At 47.0% G+C, this 18,186-nt stretch overlaps 1 protein-coding gene across 9 annotated transcripts in view; it reads right to left on the bottom strand.

The window, feature by feature from the left end:
- Positions 1-18,186, bottom strand: part of LOC139275073 (synaptotagmin-like protein 2) — a 144,370-nt gene that overhangs the window by 64,326 nt on the left and 61,858 nt on the right. For all 9 annotated transcript variants that reach the window (XM_070892035.1, XM_070892038.1, XM_070892037.1 and 6 more), the window contains exons 4-5: positions 17,475-17,553; positions 3,057-3,168 (exon numbers count right to left, since the gene is read on the bottom strand). In XM_070892035.1, the coding sequence (XP_070748136.1) occupies positions 3,057-3,168; positions 17,475-17,553 (191 nt within the window). The remainder of the gene's footprint in view (positions 1-3,056; positions 3,169-17,474; positions 17,554-18,186) is intronic.

Genomic DNA, 18,186 nt, shown 5'->3' with positions numbered 1-18,186 from the left:
GAAGAAAGAAGAAGAAGAAGAAGAAGAAAGAAGAAACAGTGGGGGCGGGGGAGGAGAAGACAGACGGGGAGGGGGGGGCGAAGAGAGGAGGAGAAAGACGGGGGGGAAAGAAAGACGGAGGGGGGAAGGGGGGGAGGAGAAGAGAGGAGGAGAAAGACGGGGGGGGAGGGGAAGAGGAGGAGAAAGACGGGGGGGGGGGCGGGAAGAGGAGGAGAAAGACGGGGGGGGGAAAAGGAGAAAGACGTGGGGGGGGAAAGAGAGGAGGAGAAAGACGGGGGGGGGGGGAAGAGGAGGAGAAAGACGGGGGGGGGGGAAGGAGGAGAAAGACGTGGGGGGGAAAGAGAGGAGGAGAAAGACGGGGGGGGGGGGGAAGAGGAGGAGAAAGACGGGGGGGGGGGGGGGGGAAGAGGAGGAGAAAGACGGGGGGGGGAAGAGGAGGAGAAAGACAGGGGGGGGGAAAGAGAGGAGGAGAAAGACGGGGGGGGGGGGGGAAGAGGAGGAGAAAGACGGGGGGGGGGGAAAAGAGAGGAGGAGAAAGACGGGGGGAGGGGAAAGAGAGGAGGAGAAAGACGGGGGGGGGGGGGAAGAGGAGGAGAAAGACGGGGGGGGGGAAGAGGAGGAGAAAGACAGGGGGGGGGAAAAGAGAGGAGGAGAAAGACGGGGGGAGGGGAAAGAGAGGAGGAGAAAGACGGGGGGGGTTGGGGGAGTAGGAGAAAGACGGGGGGGAGGCGGAAGAGGAGGAGAAAGACGGGGGGGGGGCAGAAGGAGGAGAAAGACGGGGGGGGGTGGGGGAGTAGGAGAAAGACGGGGGGGGAGGCGGAAGAGGAGGAGAAAGACGTGGGGGGGGGGGGGGGGGAAGAGGAGGAGAAAGACGGGGGGGGGAAGAGGAGGAGAAAGACAGGGGGGGGGAAAGAGAGGAGGAGAAAGACGGGGGGGGGGGGGAAGAGGAGGAGAAAGACGGGGGGAGGGGAAAGAGAGGAGGAGAAAGACAGGGGGGGGGAAAAGAGAGGAGGAGAAAGACGGGGGGAGGGGAAAGAGAGGAGGAGAAAGACGGGGGGGGTTGGGGGAGTAGGAGAAAGACGGGGGGGAGGCGGAAGAGGAGGAGAAAGACGGGGGGGGGGGCAGAAGGAGGAGAAAGACGGGGGGGGGGTGGGGGAGTAGGAGAAAGACGGGGGGAGGCGGAAGAGGAGGAGAAAGACGTGGTGGGGGGGGGGGGGGGGGGGAAGAGGAGGAGAAAGACGGGGGGGGGAAGAGGAGGAGAAAGACAGGGGGGGGGAAAGAGAGGAGGAGAAAGACGGGGGGGGGGGGGGAAGAGGAGGAGAAAGACGGGGGGGGGAAGAGGAGGAGAAAGACAGGGGGGGGGAAAAGAGAGGAGGAGAAAGACGGGGGGAGGGGAAAGAGAGGAGGAGAAAGACGGGGGGGGGTGGGGGAGTAGGAGAAAGACGGGGGGGAGGCGGAAGAGGAGGAGAAAGACGGGGGGGGGGGCAGAAGGAGGAGAAAGACGGGGGGGGGGGTGGGGGAGTAGGAGAAAGACGGGGGGGAGGCGGAAGAGGAGGAGAAAGACGGGGGGGGCGGAAGAGAGGAGGAGAAAGACGGGGGGGGGGAGAAGGAGGAGAAAGACGGGGGGGGGGAGAAGGAGGAGAAAGACGGGGGGGGGGAGTAGGAGAAAGACGGGGGGGAGGCGGAAGGAGGAGGAGAAAGACGGGGGGGGCGGAAGAGAGGAGGAGAAAGACGGGGGGGGGGGGGAGAAGGAGGAGAAAGACGGGGGGGGGGGGGAGTAGGAGAAAGACGGGGGGGAGGCGGAAGAGGAGGAGAAAGACGGGGGGGCGGAAGAGAGGAGGAGAAAGACGGGGGGGGGGGGAGAAGGAGGAGAAAGACGGGGGGGGGGGGAGTAGGAGAAAGACGGGGGGGCGGAAGAGAGGAGGAGAAAGAGGGGGGGGGGGAAGGAAAGAGAGGAGGAGAAAGACGGGGGGGAGGGGCGGAAGAGGAGGAGAAAGACGGGGGGGGGGAGAAGGAGGAGAAAGACGGGGGTGGAAAGAGAGGAGGAGAAAGACGGGGGGGGGGGGGGGAAAGAGGAGGAGAAAGACGGGGGGGGGGGAAGAGGAGGAGAAAGACGGGGGGGGGGGGAAAGAGGAGGAGAAAGACGGGGGGGGGGGAAGAGAGGAGGAGAAAGACGGGGGGAGGGGAAAGAGAGGAGGAGAAAGACGGGGGGAGGGGAAAGAGAGGAGGAGAAAGATGGGGGGGGGGAGGAGGAGAAAGACGGGGGGTGGAAGAGAGGAGGAGAAAGACGGGGGGGGGGGAAAGAGAGGAGGAGAAAGACGGGGGGGGGAAAGAGAGGAGGAGAAAGACGGGGGGGGGGGAAAGAGAGGAGGAGAAAGACGGGGGGGGGGGAAAGAGAGGAGGAGAAAGACGGGGGGGGGAAAGAGAGGAGGAGAAAGACGGGTGGGGGGGGGGGGGGGAAGGGGAGAAAAAAGACAAAATAATCGTCCACTGGTTTAGAACTTTTTGTATTATGATACTGTACACTTTAATATAAAAATGTTGGGAATTACATTAATGTAGTTATCTTTTGGTTAGTCCATCGGAAGCTAAATGAAACCACTTACAAGAAGCTTTCGAGTGTTTTTTATAAATGTTTGCAACTAAACAAAGGAGATGCCTCTTTAAAATCTTGTTAATATTGTTAAGGACTTAAAGGAATCATACATAACATTGAAAAGCACATGCATTAATATACTCACCCCAGTGATGTTACTTGACAAAATTACAGTTATCGACAATGCTAAAGAAGATCACATTATGCTTAAGGACTTGATGTTAGTGGCTCTATGGCTGCCATAAGCATTTATAGCACATGGTTATTCCTAATGCCTGCCAAGGCTGGTCATCCTCTCCGTTTCACCCATCACTAGTTGATGTCAAGCAATCTACCCCAGAGAAAATGTCACCAAATTGGGGAGAATCCACAGATCAAAACAATTGGATGCAATGTGAAAGAGAAGATATTCTCGACGGCATGAATATTTCATGTATCTAAATGGTTTATTGGTAATTACCTCCTGTAGGAGTCACAGATGATGACTGTGTTCCAGCAGATAGCTGTGGTCTCTCCACTCCATTTGGAATATCATCTGCCAAAAATGATTTGTTGAATGGGTTTTCTCTTTGCTGAAAAATAATAGTAAATTTAAGGCTTGTGACTCATTTAACAAACATATGCAAGAAATGTATCAAATGGCGGTGACAGCAGCACAAATTCAATGTGGTTATAGATAAATTGTTTGCTAATATCAAAGAGTCCAAATACAATAAAAGTATCAACTCAATTCTTTAGAAATGGGAAGGGTACAAAGGAGATTTATTGAAATAGTACCAGGGATGAGAGACTTTAGTTATGAAAAGAGACTAGAGAAACTAGGCTCTTCACGTTAGAACAAAGAAGTTAAGAATAAAGCTTTTAGAAGTCTTCAAAATGATGAGACGTTCATGCAGTAAAATTGTGAAACTCTATTCGCACTGATCCAGGAGTTGGTAGCTAGAGGATATACATTTAAGATTGCCACTCAAAGAACATAGGGAGAGGTGAGAAGAATGTTTTATTTTTTTTTTTAAATGCAAAGGGTTGGGAGGACATGGAATGACCACCCAAATTAGCCTTTAAACAATAAGTGGATAAATATTTGAAACACAAAAAATGCAGTACAGGGAAATGAAGTTGGAATGAGACTTAGTGGACAGTTCTTTAAGGGTGGCACAGATGTAATGGACTGAGGGGCTTCCTGCTATTTCAGAAAATTAAATGATGCTACATTAACAATTTGAATAGAAGAGATTCAGCTGTTATTTATACTTTGATAATGCATCCTAGAAAAAAAATTCAAGAAGCAGTATAAAAGGACATTAATTACATGCACATATCATACATTAATAAAAACTAGTCGCTATACACTCATAGCTCAGTGCCCAGCAATCGGCGCGGTCCCAGCCTGCAAGAACATCAGCAGGCCGGGGCCATTGGAGGGAGCAGTGTGTGGCGGCCCGGCTCGGAAATTGGCACGGTCCCAGCCTGCAAGATCATCAGCATGTCGGGGCCAATGGAGGGAGCAGCGTGCGGTGGCATACCACTGCAGGGAGCTGCGCGTGCTGCGGCAGGAGGGCGATGGCTATGAAGCCAGGTTGCTGATTGCAGTGCGGGCAGGCGCAGCAGGAGGAGCGAAGGAGTGGCAAGAGTTTGTAGATGGAAGTGACCGGGGCCCAGGAAAGGCGTGAATCTGGGGCCCAGAAGAGGAGAGGGCCCAGGGGCAGCACGGGCCAGCCCACACTGCGATATGTATGCGTACTCTGTCTGTGCAGCAGAGCTGGTCTCTAGTTAGTCTTGGGTAATCCTTGCCACTGGACCAAGACTTGGCTCTGTCAAGCGGCCTATAAAGGCCCGAGAGTCGGAGGAGGAAGCGGGCACAGGAGCGGGAGTTTGGGCAGTCGAGCGGCCTATAAAGGCCCGAGAGTCGGAGGAGGCGGCCACAGGAGCGGGTATAGAGGCAGAAGGTAAACAAAGAAGTAAAAAGAAATCGAAGTGGGACGTCACAGCCAAGCGGGTAAGTGATTGGCTGGTTGGTGAGTATTTGATCTTTTATTTTTCTTCCCAGTGTCCCTGACTACTACGCGTGCGGGAAGTGTATCCAGCTGCAACTCCTGACAGACTGCATTGCGGCACTGGAGCTGCGGATGGATTCACTTTGGAGCATCCGCAATGCTGAGAATGTCGTGAATAGCACGTTTAGTGAGTTGGTCACACCGCAGGTAAAGGTTGCACAGCCAGATAGGGAATGGTTGACCATGCGGAAGAGCAAGGGAAGGCAGGTAGTGCAGGGGTTCCCTGCAGTCACTTCCCTCCAAAACAGATACACCATTTCGGGTACTGTTGAGGGAGGTGGCTCATCAGGGGAAGGCAGCAGCAGCCGAGTCCATGGCACCATGGGTGGCTCTGCTGCATAGGAGGGTTGGATGGGGGATTCTATTGTAAGGGGAATAGATAGACGTTTCTGCAACTGCAAACGAGACTCCAGGATGGTAGGTTGCCTCTCTGGTACAAGGGTCAAGGGTGTCTCGGAGCAGCTGCAGCGCATTCTGGAGGGGGAGTGTGAACAGCCAGCTGTCGTGGTGCTTATAGGTACCAACAATATAGGTAAAAAACGGGATGAGGTCCTACAAGCTGAATTTAGGGATCTAGGAGTTAAATTAAAAAGTAGGACCTCAAAAAGGTAGTAATCTCAGGATTGCTACCAGTGCCACGTGCTAGTCAGAGTAGGAATCGCAGGATAGCTCGGATGAATACGTGGCTTGAGGAATGGTGCAAGGGGGAGGGATTCAAATTCCTGGGACATTGGAACCGGTTCTGGGGGAGGTGGGACCAGTACAAACCAGATGGCCTGCACGTGGGCAGGACCGGAACCGGTGTCCTAGGCGGAGTGTTTGCTCGTGCTGTTGGGGAGGGGTTAAACTAAAATGGCAGGGGGAATCAATGCAGGGAGGCAGAGGGTAGTAAAAAGGGGGCAGAAGCGAAGGTAGGAAGGAGGAAAACAAGAGTGGAGAGCAGAGAAATCAAGGGCAAAAATCAAAAAGGGCCACATTGCAACATAATTCTAAAAGGACAAAGAGTGTTAAAAATCAAGTCTGAAGGCTTTGAATCTCAATGCGAGGAGCATTCATAATAAGGTGGATGAATTAACTGCACAGATAGCTGTTAACAGATATGATGTAATTGGCATTACGGAGACATGGCTCCAGGGTAACCAAGGCTGGGAACTCAACATCCAGGGGTATTCAATATTCAGGAAATATAGACAGGATGGAAAAGGAGGTGGGGTAGTGTTACTGGTTAAAGAGGAGATTAACGCAATAGTAAGGAAGGACATTAGCGTGGATGATGTGGAATCTATATGGGTTGAGCTGCGAAACACCAAAGGGCAGAAAACGTTAGTGGGAGTTGTGTACAGACCAAACAGTTGTAGTGAGGTTGGGGACGGCATCAAACAGGAAATTAGGGACACATGTACTAAGGGTACAACAGTTATCATGGGTGACTTTAATCTACATATTGATTGGGCTAACCAAACTGGTAACAATACTGTGGAGGAGTGTACAATGGATGGTTTTCTAGACCAATATGTCGAGGAACCGACTAGACAGCGGGCCATCCTAGACTGGGTCTTGTGTAACGAGAAAGGATTAATTAGCAATCTGGTTTTGCGAGGCCCCTTGGGGAAGAGTGACCATAATATGGTAGAATTCTTCATTAAAACACGGTTAATTCAGAGACTAGGGTCCTGAACTTAAAGAAAGGAAACTTCAACGGTATGAGACGTGAATTGGCTAGGATAGACTGGTGAATGATACTTAAAGGGTTAATGGTGGATAGGCAATAGCAGACATTTAAAGACCACATGGATAAACTACAACAATTGTACATCCCTGTATGGCGTAAAAATAAAAAAAGGAAGGTGGCTAACAAGGGAAATTAGGGAAAGTGTTAAATCCAAGGAAGAGGCATAATAAATTAGCCAGAAAAAGCAGCAAACCTGAGGATTGGGAGAAATTTAGAATTTAGCCGAGGAGGACTAAGGGTTTAATTAGGAGGGGGAAAATAGAGTATGAGAGTAAGCTTGCAGGGAACATAAAAACTGACTGCAAAAGCTTCTATAGATATGTGAAGAGAAAAAGATTAGTGAAGACTAATGTAGGTCCCTTGCAGTCAGAATCAGGTGAATTCATAGTGGGGAACAAGGAAATGGCAGACCAACTGTCTTCACTAAGGAAGACACGAATAACCTCCCAAAAATACTAGGGGACAGAGGGTCTAGCGAGAAGGGGAACTAAGGGAAATCCTTATTAGTCAGAAAATGGTGTTAGGGAAATTGAAGGAACTGAAGGCCGATAAATCCCCAGGGCCTGATAGTCTGCATCCCAGAGTACTTAAGGAAGTGGCCCTAGAAATAGTGGGCGCATTGGTGGTCATTTTCCAACATTCTATAGACTCTGGATTAGTTCCTATGGATTGGAGGGTAGCTAATGGAACCCCACTTTTAAAAAAAGGAGGAAGAGAGAAAACAGGGAATTATTGACCAGTTAGCCTGACATCAGTGATGGGAAAAATGCTGGAGTCAATTATTAAAGATGTAATAGTAGCGCATTTGAAATGTAGTGACAGGATCGGTCCAAGTCAGCATGGATTTATGAAAGGAAATCATGCTTGACAAATCTTCTACAGTTTTTTTGAGGATGTAACTAGCAGAGTGGATAAGGGAGAACCAGTAGATGTGGTGTATTTGGACTTTCAAAAGGCTTTTGACAAGGTCCCACACAAGAGATTAGTGTGCAAAATTAAGGCATATGGTAATGTTTTGACGTGGATAGAGAAATGGTTGGCAGACAGGAAGCAAAGAGTGGGAATAAATAGGTCCTTTTCAGAATGGCAGGCAGTGACTAGTGGGGTGCCGCAGAGTTCAGTGCTGGGACCCCAGCTATTTACAATATACATTAATGATTTAGACGAAGGAATTGAATGTAATATCTCCAAGTTTGCAGATGACACTAAAAGCTGGGTGGCAGTGCGAGCTGCGAGAAGGATGCGAAAAGGCTGCAGTGGTACTTGGACGGGTTAGATGAGTGGGCAAACGAATGGCAGATGCAGGATAATGTGGATAAATGTGAGGTTATCCACTTTGGTGGCAAAAACAGAAAGGCAGATTTTTTTTTGAATTGTGACAGATTAGTAAAAGGGGAGGTGCAACGAGACCTGGGTGTCATGGTACATCAGTCATTGAAGGTAGGCATGCAGGTACAGCAGGCAGTAAAGAAAGCAAATGGTTTGCTGGCCTTCACAGCGAGGGGATTTGAGTAATAGGAACTTGCTGTAGTTGTACAGGGCCTTCGTGAGACCACACCTTGAGTATTGTGTGCAGTTTTGGTCTAATCTGAGGGAAGACATGCTTGCTATTGAGTGAGTGCAGCGAAGGTTCACCAGTCTGATTCCCGGGAAGGCAGGACTGACATATGAGGAAAGATTGGATCGGCTAGGCTTATACTCACTGGAATTTAAAAGAATGAGAGGGGATCTCCTAGAACCGTATAAAATTCTGACGGGACTGAACAGGTTAAATGCAAGAAGAATGTTCCCGATGTGGAGTAAGTCCAGAACCGGGGACAAGTCTAAGGATAAGGGGTAAGCCATATTGGACCGAGACGAGGAGAAACTTTTTCATCCAGAGAGTGGTGAACCTGTGGAATTCTCTGCCACAGAAAGTTGTTGAATCCAGTTCGTTGGACATATTCAAAAGAGAGTTAGATGTGGCCCTTACGGCTAAAGGGATCAGGGGTATGGAGATAAGGCTGGGGTGGGGTACTGAGGTGAATGATTAGCCATGATCATATTGAATGGCGGTGCAGGCTTGATGGGCCGAATGGCCTACTCCTGCACCTATTTTCTATGTTTCTATGTTTCAAGCCCGTGTGGTGGATGGTGTGCAATGGCCACCACGTTGAAAAAAATCCAAGCACAGGCATCTTCCACCCTTCACGAAGTAACTCGGGATCTGGAATATTAGGTCCTTCATTGAAACACCTGTGAACTCATCCCTTTTTGGCGTGGAAACAAGTCATCCTCGATTTGAGGGACCGCCTATGATGATAATGATGATGATGGAGTGAACAACATTAACAGAGAATTGGATCAGTGTAAACATGGAAACAGAAGTTTCTAACATTGATCTTTTATTGAACAAAACTACCACAAAACCTTTGTCTAATATTTAGACTGGTATTGGCCTCTAATTCTGTCATGGTACATAAAGGACCAGCATCACTCAAAGTTTTTTTTAGCTCTTTGTTATATTATGTAAAATTACTCAGTTTATTTGAAGGGAGGGGTCTAGCCATTCAATTCAAATATAGGCAATCTGCATGAAGTGTTCAAAATGTGTATTTAATTGGCATCTCCTTATGAATTGGTCTCCTTATGAATTGGACAGTTATTTAAACTCACAAAGCCCTAATCATTCTATCTCATGTATTTATTCACCTGCCCTTTTTAAAATCAGAGTTTGATCGGGAACCTTGGAAGATTGTCTGACTGAAACCTTTTGAAGACAAGAAAAACTAGGCAACTTCCACAGTTGATAAGAAAAGGATTAACTATTATTTCCTAATGTTTCCCAAAGCAAAACTGAACAACTGCAGTAAAAATATATCTTGTTATTATGACTGTTTACTTGTCCTATTACTATTTAACAGTTAAAGAAGAAAACAAAGTCCTGTGTTGTGTTATTAGGACTCCTTTCAGAGACGGGGAAGATCCCATGGTACCATAGGGTAGAACCAGTGGTTGGAATAACCAAAACAGAGTTCTTTCCAAAATATTCCAGGTATGTTACAATTTTACCAAAATATCAGGGCACGTGAAAACAATTTTGAGGATTGAGGGAGCTGGAACTCAACCAGGAGGGTAATCCAAATTAGAGAAGCCAAAAAAAATCTTAATTACAAAAGGTAAAGGAACCCAAAAAAGTGTAATACACTCCTCTTCTTTCCAGTTGTCAAGATTAAAAATGGCTACAAAATTACACAATTGCTGTGAAACAACATAAACATGAATACAAACACTTTAGGTAGGAGCAAATGGAAATGCTTTGCAAGTAAATATATCACGTAAATGCAGCACCACAAAATGATAATATTCTCTTAGTGTTATTGATTACAAAGATTTTCATTTTTCACAACCTCTATGTATGTTTTAGTGCAGCATCAAATCATTAATTTACCAGAATGGTCATTTTAATTTGCAAAAAAATAACTACTTTTGAACAATGATCATTTACATATTGCTCTGAATTTGTGGCTGGAGGTTTCACACAGGTAAATGCCTCCGATACTCAAAATAAAATGCCTGTGTACCTGGTGGTCTGGGAGGTACCGAAACTCGCGGTCCTGGGCCTCTCTGGGTACCCGTGGATAGAGGCCTACGTATCTGAAGGATGCACATGGTTCACAGGCACCCCTGGGATCACGTGGGCCAGCCCAACCAATAAAAGAAAGGAATCCCCATTCATGCTCATGGGGATTCTGCAAGTACGGAAACCCCATAAGCTTGAATGTGAATACCCCCAGAATACAGCTATTACGCATCAAATAAATGAAAAAAATTACATATATTGAAAATGAATTAAAATGACATTTAATTACATTTTTAAAACAAAAATGTAATTTTGTAAAAAATAAATTTACATGTTTTAACAGGGCTAAAAATAAACTTACCTTAATCCATAGGGTTTTAAATGTATAATTGTGTTTTTAATTTTTTTTCCAGGTGTAAGAATTTCACAGGCATTCGCTGGGCAGAAATTGAACAAATAGCCCAACTCTCCGCCCGTGAATGCCCTTTTCCCGGGGATGAGTTGGCTCGGTTAAGCAGGTTCTTGACAGATCGCAAGTTTCGGGTTTTTGTGCGTGAACCCGGAATTTGTGTGACCCCTACAAGTGTGTGCGCACTTTGTACAACCCGTAGGGTCCACAAATTATGGTCCATTAACTTAAAATTTAAATTTACAGCAATACTTAGAATGCAAATTTAAGGCCCCATAAGAAAAGAACTTGGATTTATATGCTTTCATGCCTTCAGTATGTCTCATAGCTTTCACAGCAACTGGATTACTTTTGATGTGTAGTCACTGTTGTTATGCAGGCAAGTATGACACCTAAATTACACTCAGCAACTTCCACAAACAGCAAGGAGATAAATGACCAGTTAAATCTGTTTTGCTGGTGTTGGTTGAGAAATAAATATTGACGAGGACAAAGGGAGAAATAGTCTGCTCTTCTTCGAATAATGCTGTGCAATCATTTGTGTCCCACTATACTGACAGGGCCTTAGTTTAACATCACACATGAAATACAGCGTCTCCGACAGTAAAGCACTCGTTCAGTACTGCACTGAAGTTTCAGTTTAGATTATGCATGCAAAAGTCCTGAGCTTGTACCCACAGCTAACTGACAGAGGCAAGACTGCAAACACCGGGCCAAAACGGACACTATATAAAAGCATTCTGGAATATAAAACAATACTCTGATATAAATCATTTAAAATCAGGTTAACCTACTGTGCTAATATCATAAAACAGTAACAAGCTGGACTTTACATTTTCCACAGAAAAAGTGCTCCAAGTAACAACATGGGATGTTTATTCAAATGTGTTTTTTTTGTTTGTTTGTTTTACAGTGCACTAAAAACCAGGAAACAAAAGGGCCTTTCAATAAAAACAGTGTGCTAATCTTATCTCGCAAGGGAGTATTTTTTTTCTTCCACCCTGACTATTTACCCTGACAGAATATCTCAACTCTTTAAAAAAAATCATTAATTCCAATTTAGCTCAAGTAGACATTCTACCTTGTTGTCAAGTTTAAGATGGGGTTTTCATATTGGGATCACAGCCTAATATGGATTGCCCACTTCATAAGTCTGTTCAAATCCAAAAACAGACACCACTGTGATCAAGGGTTGCATCTGAAACAAATGTGAATCTATGGAAGAGAAATTAGGAAATGGGATACAAACTTTTGAAATTATGAAAAGTTAGTGCTAGGCACAAACGAATCTTAATTTCTTCTAAATTGGGCTTTAGCGCCCCAGGAAGGAAGGGGCAGTAAATGAGATGCTAATGACCTCAGCAGGGCACTGCGGGAGTGCTAACAGCAGAGTGCTACCCAATTTCAGGTGACTTGTATTCAGCAATCATCCTTCAATCTTTCACACTGGCTCATTCCAGCTCTTAAAGGGGAGGTTACATCAAGCTACACCTGCTCATTTTCATCACTGCTGAGGGAGAGCTGAGAGCAAGTGCAAGAAGTTTCTGGGATGGCTGCTGCAAATCCAGCTGGAAGGGAGGAGATACCGGGGTTTAATGGCGTGGCATTGGAGGCATTGGTGGGGGCAGTTGAGAGGAGGGATGCGTTCTTCCCTGCAACTAGAAGGAGGTCATTGCCACAGGTCTTCAGGTCCATGTGGAGGGAAGTGGCAGAGGAGGTATCGGCCAGCACTGTAGTGTATTGAACACTCATACAGTGCTGGAAGAAGTTCAATGTCCTCAGTCAGGTGGTGAAGGTGAGTACATGCTTCCACACCTCCTATATATCAGCCTCTGAACCACTGTGTCCACACGCCACAAACTACCACTTTCTCACCAAACATGTGCAGCTCCTCAAACTCACATCCTCATCTCACTCCTTGCCTACATTCACAACTACTTGACGGCAGGCATATCTCCCGCATACATAGCTGGACTCTTACTTACACAAATTCCTTTCTTTTGCAGGCCAAGATGGCACATAATCGGAAGGAGCAAGAGGACTGGTGCGGGTAAACCTCAGCTGCCGGAGCTGTCCGACCTGGAGGAGTGAGTGCTGTGGCTCATTGGCCACAGGTGGTGGGCGCTGTGGCCATCGAAGATGTCGTCCCCGCTGGGGGCAATGGTATCTTTATCCCCTCTCCTTTTCTCATCCTAATTCCTCCTCACACCAGAAGGCTTTATCACTTTCCAGCTCCTGATACGATCTGCCTTCCTTGCTCCATTCCTGTCCTTCTGCCCTCACCTGAACGAGAGTCTTGGTGCCATTAATACTTTCAGATAATCAGCAAGCAGATGAGCAGCCTGTACCTGAGAATCCCCATGAAACTGATGAGGAAGAGGACCCAAGGCACCGTGTTATTGCATCTCTCATCTGCAGGCACCAGCACAGAGATTGGCACTGCAGAGTCCTTAGATGTTAGATTAGCAGAGGGGTCTGCACTGGGTGATGCACCGGGGCCTAGCGGGTCGCAGCAAGGTCAAGGGGAAAGGGTAGCTCCAGAGCCAGCTCCCTGGAGGGAGAGTTCGCGTGCAAGTTCTGTTGCATAGGAATCAGATGAGGATCTCGTTGGGGAGGCATTCACAAGATGACCATGCACTCAGAGATGATAGGTGCAATGGCAAGGGTGCCCTAGAGCCTCTCGACAATGGTAAGGAGTGTGTAGGAGTCCGCCGCCAACATTGCACAGAGCTCTGTGGAGCCCATCGTTTCCACTCTGCAGATAATGGTGGACTCCCAGAGAGACCGAGCGGATCCAGACCTCATGACCCGCATCATGAGCGATGTGGCAACAACTACTCGTATTTATATAGGGCCTTTAACGTAGTGAAACATCCTAATGCACTACACAGGAGTATTGCGAGATTAAAAACTTGGACACCGAGCCGCATATGGAGAAATTAAAGCAGATGACAGGTAGGTTTTAAGGAGCATTTTGAAGAAGGGTAGAGAGGCGAAGTGGTTTAGGCAGGGAATTCCAAAGCTGAGGGCCGAGTCAACAGAAGGCACAGCCACCAATGGTTGAGCGATTATCATCAGAGAAGGCGGCAGAATTAAAGTAGTACAGACATCTCAGGGGGCGGGGGGCTGGAGGTGATAGAGAGGGGCGAGGCCATGAGAGATTTGAAAACAAGGGTGATAATTTTGAAATAAAGACGTTGCTTAACCGGGAGCCAATGTAGATCAGTGAGCACAGGGGTGATGGGTGAGCGGGATTTGGTGCGAGTTGGGACATGGGCTGCCAAGTTCTGGATCACCTCTAGTTTACGTAGGGTAGAATGCAGGAGGCCAGCCAGGGGTGTGTTGGAAGTGAGAAATCTAGGAGGTAACAAAAGGCATGGATGAAGGCTTCAGCAGTGGATCAGCTGAAGCAAGGGTGGAGATGGGCGATGTTATGGAGGTAGAAATAGGCAATCTTAGTTATGCTGTGGATGTGTGGTTGAAAGCTCATTTCAGGGTCAAATATGACACCCAGGTTGAAAACAGTCTGGTTCAGCCTCAGACAGAAGTTGGGGTGAGGGATGGAGTCAGTGGCTCGGGAACGGAGTTTGTGGCAGGGACCAAAAACAATGGCTTCGGTCCTCCCCATATTCAATTGGAGAAAATTTCTGCTCATCCAGAACTGGTTGTCGGATAAGCAGTCTGACAATTTAGAGACCATGGAGGGGTCGAGGGAAGTGGTAGTGAGGTAGAGCTGGGTACCATCAGCGTTCATGTGGAAATGGATGCTGTGTTTTCGGATGATGCCACCAAGGGGCAACATGTAGATGAGAAAGGAGGGGGCCAAGGATAGATTCTTGGTGGATATGAGAGGTAATGATGCGGCGGCGGGAAGAGAAGCCGTTGCAAATGATTCTCTGGCTACAATTAGATAGATAATAATGGAACCAAGTGAGTGCAGACCCACCCAGCTGGATGACGGTGGAGAAGGATAGAGTGGTCAACCGTGTCAATGGCTGCAGACAAGTCAAGAAGGATGAGGGGGGATAGTTTGCCTTTGTCAGTCACAAAGGAATTCTTTTGTGACTTTGATGGCAGCTTCCATTTCAGCACAGGCAGAAGCAACGCAACGTCTTAGTGCTGTAATGCTGACAATGGTCGAGTCTCAGACTGCTCTCATGCAGTTTCAGCTGAATGCCACGAGTGCTCTGATTGTTGCCATCATCGCTGGGTCCACCACAGGCCACCGGAGATCTCATGGTCTCGCAGCAGACCATTAATCTGTGTTACAGCAGATTGGTGGGGATGCTGAGGTGCTGCCCCGGGGGAGTGGCAGTGAGTCAGTGGAGCAGGAACCTGCTGTCCTCTCAGGATGGCAGCATTTCTGATCATACCACTGCCACTCCACCATTGCACTGGTCGCTGCCTGCCATCCAGCCAGCCCAGACTGCCGCCGCCCAGCCCGTGCAGTCTATAGGTGGGCCTTCCAGGCCGAGAGCTGGTAGAGGGCTTCCTGCAAGGCCATCTGTAGTCTCTGGCCCTGACACACAGCAGCCTTGAACCAGCCCTACTGCAGCCACAGGGGACACACTGCTAAGGAGCTGTAGAACAGGTAAACCAAGTGTTAAGAGGGGAGATAAGGTATTGCACAAGAGTTTGTTGTTTATGATAGTGTTAAATGTTCAGAGATAAATTTTTTATTGGAATGTTGCATATTTGGTGGTGTCACTCATTTGAGTTTTGGAGCTGTGGTATGGAAAGGGAAATTGATATGCTGATGGGGACCTGCAGAGCAACCGGGAAGTGGGCTGGGATTCACTGGAACTGAAGTCTGATGAGACGATCACAGACCCCCCTTGCAGAGTGGCAATTGAGTGACTGCCTACTCCATCGCTGATGCTCGTCCTCCAACCCAGTTCTCCTCCTGCTGCTGCTGCTGCTGACGAAAATGAACACCCGCTCAGCCGAGTACTGGAGGACTCCTCCTGAGCGGTCAAGGCAGTGGAACTGTTACTTGAGCACTCCGATGATCTGCATGGCTCTCATTATATATGAGTGCTGGGCAGGAGTGTTGGGGTTGCAGAGGGGAGTCATGAGCCAAATGGAGAGTGGATAGCCCTGGTCTCTGAACAGTCTGTCGTGAGCTTTATGTGGTGGCTAGAAGAGAGCTGGCACACTGGTCTGGTGCAGGATGAAGACATCGTGGTTGCTGCCAGGATAGTGGGTATTGATGGTGACGATTTGGCATGTGTGGTCGCACACCAACTGCACATTAAGTGAGTGGTAGCCTTTGCGGTTTGGGAATACTTCAGGATTGTTATAAGGTGCTCGCAATGCGAAGTGAGTGCAGTCAGTGGAGGCCTGCATCATTGGGAAGCCCGCTATCCTGGCAAAGCCACATGCACGCAAGAAATGTATTCCCTTCTCCTTCTGTACAGAGCATCTGTGACCTCACGGATGCAGCAATGGATGGCAAACTGGAAGATGTTGGCGATGTCGCCAGTGCGATAGTGACCTTGACTGCCACTGAGAGAGCCATCCTCACCCTGATCTGAGGCTTGAGGTCTGGTTGTAGGAGATGGCAGAGCTCTGTGACCACGTCCTTGCTGAAGCATAGCCTTTGAACACATTGTTCTTCAGTGCAATTGATGGAGGGGACTAGTGCCGGATTACCCTGGGAGGGCAAGGTCTCCTGTTGACAGCCCTGTTGGGGCTCATCCCTCTGAACACATTTTGCTGTCATTCTCTTTGCCTAAGTTGCCTCAGACAGTGACGTCAGAACAGGAGGTTGAGTCCCAACACAGCCCCCATTAAACAATATAAATATTGGACTTTCAAATCTGCCCTTAATGAAAGTCACGAATGTTTAACAGCCAGAACACTCCTTCAACTGAAAATTGCTGAAATCTGTCAAAAAGCCTGTCTGACTATGTGGAAGTAAGCAGCAACCATTATTGGTTAACTAAAAATTTTCCCAAAGATGTCATCTTTAAATAAAGCTCCTCCAGCTGACTGAAACTCAACAGATTCTGCACACAGCGAATTTAGCTTCTGGGCCGAGACAGGGCGCTGTGCATGGCAATGCCACGTGTTAGCGCCGCAGCAAAGCCCCCGCCCAATTTAGCGGAGGCGCTATTCGTGCTGCGGCTGTGCGAAAACTCATTTGCGCCCTGTTGGCACCCTCCGACGACACTCTCAGGAGGTGCTACTACCCCATTTTCGCCCCCTTTGTCTCTTTCAGATTCTGATCAATCCAAAAAATGGACTTTTTATTTCAGAATTCTAGCATTTGCTGTTTATTTCAGGGGAAACCCGATCATAACTTAACTTGTACTTTCCACTTTCCCCACTGAACCAATACCCTTTTCAGTACCACTCAACGAGCTGTCAGTATAGTGACCGATGTTTTTGGTCTCTCTGTAGTAAACTGCGCACTAATAATCACATCCCCAGGAATGCACATTTGAAAGCCGGAAATTCCCACATTCATTTGTGGGTTGTTCATTAAAAGGCATTTTCCTCCTTTTTTGTTAATAGAAATTGCACCCCTATAATTAATATTGTATTGCATTAATTTAAATGACTATGATTATCCTAATTTGAAATTATTCTTTGAGTATTTGTGGCTATCAAGCAGAACAATGATGGTGATGAAATGCTGAATATTTCTGCTTTTCAGATTTAATGCAAGTGTTGGTTATTTACAAACTAGATACAGTGTTCACTCAGCAAACTCAAGTGAGGGCTTCAATCTGGTGTAAAGACTTCTCACCTATTGTCTATATTATAGATCTGGAATAATTAGTGTAGAATAACTAGCACGTTTATGACATGTTCTTTAGGATGGGACAGGCCACTCCGACCTGTATCAGTCAAATGGAGAAGAATTTCATCAGTCTGGGATGGAGATGGTTCCTTTCAACTCAGAACTGAATATTAAAATGCTCTGAACAGCGAGCTCCTCAAAACATTTGAAATACCCATCGATTACAATGCACCATGTGGGTTTATTACCAGGATCTCAATGGTCATTTCACATTTCAGCCTCATTTGGGTGCATAATCTTCCACTAGTGCATCTCATTTTTTGCCACATACTACATTTGAAGCAGCAGACTCAGCCATTATGATGAAACATACCTTTCCTGGTGAAAGAGAGGTCTGCCTTGGTGTCTGTTTCTGTTGTTTAGGAGTTCTGTTATTTATGCGTGAAGTTGTACTGAAAAGGAAAAAGTTTAAGTATTACCAAAAAGCAGCCCATCAATCCTCATTTATTTTGGTCCTTACTGGAGTCTTGAGATTAAAAATACTGAGTCTTGAGATTATATCCATGATTAACAATAAGCTTACCTAACTTGTTGGGTATGATCAGGGTTGCAGTTATTGTCCAATAAAGCTTAAAGTTCACAGGTTGCCATTTTTAAGATACGTGCATCAATTTGAAAGGCCATGGTAAAAGATAAAATAAGTTCAGCCTCAAATCCCTCACATGCCACATGGCATGCCCAGTAAAACAGAATCCTTGGTTACAAAAGGATTTAACTATATGCTCAATATATTCAATGCAAAAGTTGCATTCTATGTTGTACTATGATACATTGTAGCATACCCACAAAGTAATAGCAAGATGGTCAGTAAACCTTTTAAAGATGAACTTACTAAAAAGCAGATTGGTTCATGCTTGACAAGTGCCTGTTTACAATGATTTATCACAAATAAAACCAAACACTATGAAACCCAGATCGTGTGGTATTTTTACAGCAGCAATTAAAGAGGACACTGTAAACTACAGAATGCATCATATCATGCATACAAGCGCAATGCTTTTCCTTTTGTGCATTCATTGCAAACT

This window comes from Pristiophorus japonicus, chromosome 10 (genome assembly GCF_044704955.1).
Source record: "Pristiophorus japonicus isolate sPriJap1 chromosome 10, sPriJap1.hap1, whole genome shotgun sequence".
Classification (NCBI taxonomy): Eukaryota; Metazoa; Chordata; class Chondrichthyes; family Pristiophoridae; genus Pristiophorus; species Pristiophorus japonicus.
The sequence above is the reverse complement of the archived record's forward strand: the minus strand, read 5'-3'. Positions and strand labels throughout refer to the sequence as shown.